General features: G+C 37.0%; 1 protein-coding gene across 1 annotated transcript; it reads right to left on the bottom strand.

Annotated features, from left to right (window-relative positions):
• Positions 1-241: 241 nt before the first annotated feature.
• LOC139189560 (uncharacterized) lies at positions 242-697 on the bottom strand. The gene has a single exon (XM_070808537.1). It carries the CDS (start codon positions 695-697, stop codon positions 242-244), a length of 456 nt encoding a protein of 151 aa, XP_070664638.1.
• Between the last annotated feature and the right edge of the window lie 8,006 nt (positions 698-8,703).

Here is an 8,703-nt window from a genome sequence, read left to right as displayed (position 1 = left end):
TTCCACGGCAAGCACTGCGACCTCTACTTCTTCCTCCTGACTGCACTTTTTGAGTAATTTGCAATGCTTGTTCATCCACAGTGTGTCGGCTCATCCTTTGTTCATGCACCAAGAGGCTGCTTTGAAGCTTATCGACGGACAAAACATCTAAGTTGTTTGATTCCTCAATAAAGCATACAACATATTCATACTTCGGGGTCATGGATCTCAAAATCTTATCAATGATTACCACATCATCCATCTATTCTTCGTGAATTCTCATCTTGTTGGCTATGATGAGATTTCTTCCGAAGTAATCATTCACCGATTCTCCAACCTTCATGTGAAGCATTTCAAACTCTTTGTGAAGAGCTTGCAACTGGGCACGTTTGACTCGTGATGTTCCCTGATACTTTTGCTTCAACGAATCCCAAATATTCTTTGCAGTGTCCTTATTCAAAATCGTTTCCAAAATTGATCGATCAATGGCTTGGAACAAGTGGTTCTTAGCCTTCAAATCCTTCATCTTAAGATCGTCAATTGTTTTCTTATGTGCCTCAGTGAGATCCGTCCCCGCTGCTGCAGGAATCCCAGTTTCCACCAAGTTCCAATACTCCTTATTAGACCTTAGGAAGTTCTCCATGAGCATGCTCCAGTGATCGTAGTGTCCATTAAACCTTGGAATGGCAGGCTGCACCAAGCTATTCTCGGTTGCCATGTCATTACTCCTTCACTAATGTATTTCAGACTTTTGATCATGCCGTGTGATGGGGCTCTGATACCAGATGTTATAACCAGAAAGAACGACAAATAGCTTGCACAAAACAAAAACTTGATAACAGTTAATTGCTAGGAGAACTTTCTTATTGAATTAAAGAACATATATGGCTATTAAATAGTCTTACAGCTAAACATGAAGGGAAACAACAACCCACAACTTAACAACCCTAGAATCGTGGTGCAGACTAAGCCAAAACAAATAACCTTGTCCCTCAAGCAAAGGGATTATTATGCACGACTCAAAACAAGCCTAAAAACAAGGAACCCTAACCCTATCAGCTAGAATATTCTAACAACTTTAACAATGCCAAGTTTACGTTTTAAGTTTTAACCACACTCGTAAGGGAGCTGTGTATTTATATGTAGATTAGAAATGTGAGTAGATGTAAACAGACATAAGTATGGTATATATAACGAATTTAGTTGGATGAAAACAAAGCCGTTCTCTATGCTCATGGGATCATCACCAATTATCTTTGATTTTTTATCCTTTATTTCATTTTTCGAACCCAGATATTGTTTCGGACCCGGATATTGGTTCGAACCCAGATATTGTTGTTGTTGTTGTTGTTTAATTATTTTTAGGGAGGAAGAATTGAAGATATATAATTTGTAAACCAGTGGTCACATATGCTGTGATAGTTATTGTTCTGCATTTAAGACAAATAAATACTGTTTAATATCATTTTAAATATCAAAGCACATCGGTAAATGCGGATACAGCCATATTATGCTCCCTCTAACCTTCATGCGTTTAAGTTCGAATTTCATATATTGTAATTAATTAATACAAAATCGAATATCACTGATCAAAGTGAGGAAATAAAAAATTGACCCAATAAAATCACCAAAGATAATAAAATTAGTAAAACCATGGGAGAGATAGAGAGAGATGGACGATCGATATTGATTATATATTATGAAAGACATTATATTTTAGTTATTTTTTATTCAAAATCCAGACACGTGACGAGAGAACAAGAACATAGCAAGGATATCTACATGTGCAAGTTAATACATTGGGCATATAGTGGACATTTTCACTAGACTAGTTTAGGGATGGGCACAGGTCAGACCAGGCCCAAATATGGAGGAACTTCATCCTACCCAAAATGTAACGGTGCGGGGTGGGCCGGATAGAGGCATTTTGAGTTTTGGAACCGGACCCAACACGGCCTGCTTGAAACGGGCCAGTTTGGGACTAGTCAACGAGTCCAAATTTTTTTTTTTTTTCAGAAATAACATTTTCAAAGATGCACTGCAGTGCATAACGTCCAAATCAAGACTTTTATGTACATGGGCAAGAAAACCAGAAAATGGTTTTATCCCTCTCATGGGTGAATGTTTCGATCAAATCGAAAAATATGTCAGTGGATTATTCAAAAACAGCCAACAGTGGAATGAAAATGATATACAATTTCAATTTCGATCCTATTGCACCAAACAATGAAAACAAAATTAAAGAACAGACACACATATATATCAAATGAATACAATTTCATCCCCACAACCTTCATTGTGACAACTATAAATCTTGTATTCCCTAACCAGAAATTTAGAACCCAGAACAGAATCTATAGCATTCCTGATTCAAAAACCCTAAATCCCTAAACCAAAAATTCACATAAATAACAAATGCCTAATTTAAAATTACCAAAATTATAGCAGGCAACGGCGGTGATGGGGTGATGATGATCACAATGGCGGTGCTGTTGTCTAGGAATCGAGATGGGTGGTGCCGACGAGGAGGAGAGAATTGAGATGGGTTGTGCCTTCGTGGTTCTAGGACTTGGGTGTTTTGGGATATCATCAAGGATGGTGCTGTGGTGATGGTCGCAACGACGGTGAGAAGAGCGAATATAGAGTCATGAAGGGTGATGTCGTTGAGGAGGAGAAAACAGAAGAGTGTGGGTGGTATGGACTTTGGAGAGAGGATGGAGCCCAAAATCCACATGGACTAGAGTAAGGAGAATTAACTGGCCGGTTCGGGGGCCCGTTATTCTTAATGTTAGGACTCGGCCCGCCCTGCCCCGCTTATTCTAAAAAAAAAATTGGACCCGCCCTGTACCCAGCCTGAACCTGGTTTACCCTCACCAACCCACGGTTCCTCTACCCGTTTGCCCACCCCTAGACTGGTTTGTTATTGGTTGCTCCAAACTTTGAGCGGCATCTATCAACACAGGCTAGGTCCGCTTCAATTCTGCACGGGAGGTCTGCTTGCACTGATCTGCATGAGAATACCATAGTTCTCATAGCCTCCATACTAGTAGCTACAGATATATGACAAGCGAACATCATAAGAATAATTGTTTTAACATGATATTATATATCTAAATATACAGATGTACCATTAGTGTTGGTAAATTAGTCTAATGTTCTTGCAGAAAAATATTACGTATACGTACCTGAGTTAAGAAGAACAAGACTGATTAGAAAGCTGAGAATTGACAATGATTTAACCATTTTAATAACCTTATTGCTATCTTAGATAAGGAGGAAATCTTACAAATATCTCTATGCTTGCCATTATCATTCCTATGACGTTTTATTTATAGGCTTGAAATGTTGGTGGGGTTGAAGAGATAAATATGGTAGTTAGTAACTTAGTAGGCATTGCTCCACGAACATAGAAATAGGTATCTTAATGAATCCTCTCAAGAAAGGAGTAGGATTTTCTCTCTTCTAAATTTCTCTTCTTTTTTCTTTCTTCCTATTTGAACGGTCATGATTAAATCATCTCAACATTTTGTACGCGTTGACTTCTTTATAAGGAGAGAATGACAAGTGAAAGAGAATGGAAAGGAAAAGAAGGGAAATTGAAGATGAGAGAATCTAGTTCAGAAAGAAATGCATTAATTGTTAACGGTGCATATGTAAGCGAATGTCAAACCTGAAACTCATATATAAATTTGACAAACATCCCACCAAATACACTCCAAAACAAAAATGGCTTATTTGAAAGTTCCTTTAAAATGACTGAAAGTGCTTTTAGAGAAAATGTTTTTAGATTTCAAAATACTTAAAGTGATTACTGCAAGAAGTACCAATTATGTGCTTCTTGTAAGAAGCACTTCAAGTGCTTTTTTGTAATTCACTTGCATTTTCACTAAGGGCTAGTTTGAGATTGTAGTGCTTTAAAAAAAAAAAAACAACTTATTAAAAAATCTGGAACATCAAAGGTGCTTGGTAAAACAAAGAAAAAATGTTTTTTTTTTATAAACTGCTATCAATGGTAGTAGAAAACATATAAAAGTAAAAGCAGAGTCTACTATGCTTTAAAAAAAGTGTTTTTTTTCAAATCATAGTAATCAATGCCCATTTAATGAAATGTTCAAATGACAAGTATAACCTGTGACAACCCGTCCCAAATTTTATTTTTTTATAAATCCTAGAAAGTGAAATTTACGAGAATACCCTAGAGGTGAGGGTATTGATTTTGTTGGTCGTTAGTTCACGACGCGTGTGAACTATTACCTTACTGTATTCCAAAAGCATGTTGATAAGGATTGTTATTTATTATTTCATTCAATTTCATATCATTATTATTATTATATTTATTATTAAGGGTTTTGGAAAAATGAAGGGGGAGTCGACAGGAAGGAAGAAAGAAGAGAGAACTGGGGAGAATTGAAAGCAGGGAGACGAATCAGGGGAGGAGAGAGACAGCAGGAGGATGAATCAGCGAAGAAAGAAAGCAGGGAAAGAAGGGAGAGAAGGCGCACAGGATCGGATCCCCGACCCATTTTGGTTCGACCCGACCGGCGGCACTCCATGCTTCCCGACGCCATTCATGGCATTGCACGGCAAATTGAGCCAAATCACCACCTGGAAACAACTTCCTAGTCTTCCCTCTACTAATTCCATCCCAAAATTCATGCAATTTGGCCTTGGATTCGCAAGAAATGCACCGGTGGGTGCAATGAAACTGTGCCTTCGATTTCCCCAATTCTGAAACGATTCCACCCAATTAATACCACCATTAGAATCTCCTTGAGGTCTGGAACAAAGCCCATTCATTAGTTGGGATGTCGAAGTTGAATTGAAGACAAATCAAGAACACCCATTTCTAGGGTTCCGATGGGTTTTGATGAAATTGGAGCCTTTGCAGGCCAAATTGGCCTTGGTCATAGGCGCCGATAGTTGTGATGCCTCGATGTTTATGCTAAGAAGTTGTAGTGTGGACTCCAAGTGAGTGGATCTTTCCTTGCTCATCTTATGTTTCATGATTGATAATTCTATAAATGCTTTTAAATAGAACTGAGAAACTTATGCCATGACATATATATATATATATATATATATATATATATATATATATATATTTATACGTTATTAAATACTATGAGATGGTTGAGTTATAGTTCATCGTGATCTATCCATATGCGTATTACTTTAAATGATTATTGTGAACTACGAATGGCTTGATTCCTGCTTAGGGTACGTAGGCAGTCTAACGAGACGTTAGATGCAGCCATATAAGAAATGAAATTAAATAATCGAGACCATAGCCTTGTTTAAGGAACTGAACAATGTTTGTGGGCTTTTGATTTTAAGTATATATATATACGCTTGATGTTTCCCAAAAAAATGCAAATAAATGATTTATGCTTTAAAAATGCTATGCCTATTGAATCATGCTTAAACGATGAGTTGAATTGTTTGCATATATATATATAATTGTGGTGCTGCGAACACTCTGAAGTGCAAAGGTGAATGCAGGGCACTCAGGTAAGTTCAGGTAAGTTTAGGTAAACTCAAGTAAGTATACGGTATTAGTTTGATTGATGAGATATGTGATGAGATATCAATATGTTGTATAGGTCACTAGAGGTGACTCTGACTATTATATGCTAGCCATGATTGATGAGATATGTGATGAGATATCAATATGTCGTATAGGTCACTAGAGGTAACTCCGACTATTATATGCTAGCCATGATTGATGAGATATCAATATGTCGTATAGGTCACTAAAGGTGACTCCGACTATTATATGCTAGCCATGATTGATGAGATATGTGATGAGATATGAATATGTCGTATAGGTCACTAGAGGTGACTCCGACTATTATATGCTAGCCATGATTGATAAGATATGTGATGAGATATGAATATGTCGTATAGGTCACTAAAGGTGACTCCGACTATTATATGCTAGCCATGATTGATGAGATATGTGATGAGATATCAATATGTCGTATAGGTCACTAGAGATAACTTCGACTATTATATGCTAGCCATAACCGATGAGATATGTGATGAGATATCAATATGTCGTATAGGTCACTAGAGATGACTCCGACTATTACATGCTAGCCTTAACTGATGAGATATGTGATGAGATATCAATATGTCGTATAGGTTACTAGAGGTGACTCCGACTATTATATGCTAGCCATGATTGATGAGATATGTGATAAGATATCAATATGTCGTATAGGTCACTAGAGATGACTTCGACTATTATATGCTAGCCATGATTGATGAGATATGTGATGAGATATCAATATGTCGTATAGGTCACTAAAGGTGACTCCGACTATTATATGCTAACCATGATTGATGAGATATGTGATGAGATATCAATATGTCGTATAGGTCACTAGAGGTGACTCCGACTATTATTTGCTAGCCATGATTGATGAGATATGTGATGAGATATCAATATGTCATATAGGTCACTAGAGGTGACTCCGACTATTATATGCTAGCCATGATTGATAAGATATGTGATGAGATATCAATATGTCGTATAGGTCACTAGAGATGACTCCGACTATTATATACTAGCCATAACCGATGAGATATGTGATGAGATATCAATATGTCGTATAGGTCACAAGAGGTGACTCCGACTATTATATGATCGCCATAACTGATGAGATATGTGATGAGATATCAATATGTCATATAGGTCATTAGAGGTGACTCCGACTATTATATGCTAGCCATAACTGATGAGCTATGTAATGAGATATGAACATGTCATATAAGTCACTAGAGGTGACTCCGACTTACATGCTAGTATATATAATGAATATATGTGATGAGCTAACATATGTGGTGAATACGTGATGAGTTAGTAGACGTGATGAATATGCGATAAGTTAACATATGATTATCGTTGAGGAATTATGGCGATTCTTAGTATTGTACATTATTCGAGGGTACGATTCTTAATTCACTCTTCTGTACTTGCTTATGCTCTAACGTCATGTGTGAAGTGGGTTCATTCCCACTCACCAGTGTACTCTAGTATTTAGGCACTCTTAGGTTTAAATTTATTCACAATTTTCCACATCATCACACTTTATGGCTTCGTCACCTTCCAGGTGTCGGCTAGCACAACTTGATTTGGAGTCCTAGTGGACATTCCGAGTCGGGATGTGTCATAACCCCACATATTTTACAAAATTACAATCTTTGCCCATATATTATTGTCTTTGACAATTATTATATCACATTAAATACTATATCTTTTTTAGTTATTTAATATATTCACAACAATTTATATAAACGTTTACCAAACACTCAGACACAGTTTTTTTTTTTTTTTTGTTAAAAGCACTTTTACAAAAAAAGTTTACCAAACACTCAACAACTTTATTTTACTGCTCTTTATTCTCATAGCATAGCAGAAACAACTTTTTTAAAAAACACAGCAATATCAAACTAGCCCTAAGGATTGGTTCCAAAAACATTTTTTTCAAAAGTATTTTTAGTCATTTTAAAGGCACTTACAAATGAGCCAAAAGATAATAAGAGATCGTTTTAAAATTATTAGAGAGTAGTGAATGATTCAAGTTGTTAATTTAATTTAAAATCATATAACTCCTTTTCACCAAGTGTTGACACGTGTCCCTCTTGATGACCCGTCCAGTTTTGATGAGTCACATGTCATGTGTATAATTTGTGAAACACACGGTGCATGCCACGTAAACCCTAGCATGTCAAAATTTAATGTGTGTTAATGAACATTTATTTCACCAAACTTTCAATGTCTATAAGTATGTCTCTAGGCTCAAAATCCGCTTGCCATTGAGATAACCTAAAAGCTCAAACTGAAGTGCAAAAGTTCCACCACCATACACTCTTCTCATGTCTTCTTTTGTGGAGAAGTGAAGATACAAAAAGCCTTTACCCAAGGATACCAATAGCCAAGGATTCTGAGTCTCCATGAAGACTCCAAATCACTCTTGAAATTGCATTGCAAGAATAAAGTCATGGAACTATGCCATTGTTGGAACCGTTATGGCGAGATGGTCCTAGAGTCTTCCATAAATCACTCTTCAAATTGCACTGCAAGAATCCAATTAGGGAACCACGTCGTTGTTGGAGCCTTGATGGCGAGACGGTCCCTGAGCCGACGAGACAGTCCATTAGACCAAAACCCTAGAACGCGCAAATAAATATTATTTTTTTCGAACAAACGATATTATCAGCACTAAGGAGGTGGAGTAGTGGGCTATGCATCATAATGAGCTTGCAATAATGTGGTTCAAATTCATTTTGACGAAAGATCAATATAACAGTTTGCAGCTTCTCTCTCTAAAATTTTGCTCTCTCTCTTTCTCTCTCTCTCTCTCTCTCTCTCTCTCTCTCTATTTCTTGGATTCTGATCTTTTCCTTTGATCTTCCTCTATCTACATTAACATGGTATCAATCGCCATTGTTGCTTGCGTTGTGTTCTTCAATCCTTCGGCTGCTTCCGCTCATCTTCTTACTTTGTGATTTGCTTTTGCTTTTGCCGATCGTATATTACTGCATTCTTGGTCGACTTCTGGTATCTTCTTTCTCTGTGATTTCTTGGGTTTCTGAATTTCCCGATCTCCCTCTTTCTGCACTTATCAATTTGTGCACACCAGGTGTTTGTGATATTTCTTCTCTCCCATTTATGTCTCAATTCTGCAAATATGGTTACTGCATCTCAATTACAAATTCTAC

This window comes from Malus domestica, chromosome 11 (assembly GCF_042453785.1).
Source record: "Malus domestica chromosome 11, GDT2T_hap1".
In the NCBI taxonomy this organism is placed as follows: domain Eukaryota; kingdom Viridiplantae; phylum Streptophyta; class Magnoliopsida; order Rosales; family Rosaceae; genus Malus; species Malus domestica.
This window is presented reverse-complemented; position numbering and strand designations above follow the sequence as displayed.

Bases quoted from the DNA above. Each gene is read 5' to 3' on its own strand.
- LOC139189560 (XM_070808537.1), bottom strand. From the start codon at position 697: ATGGCAACCGAGAATAGCTTGGTGCAGCCTGCCATTCCAAGGTTTAAT.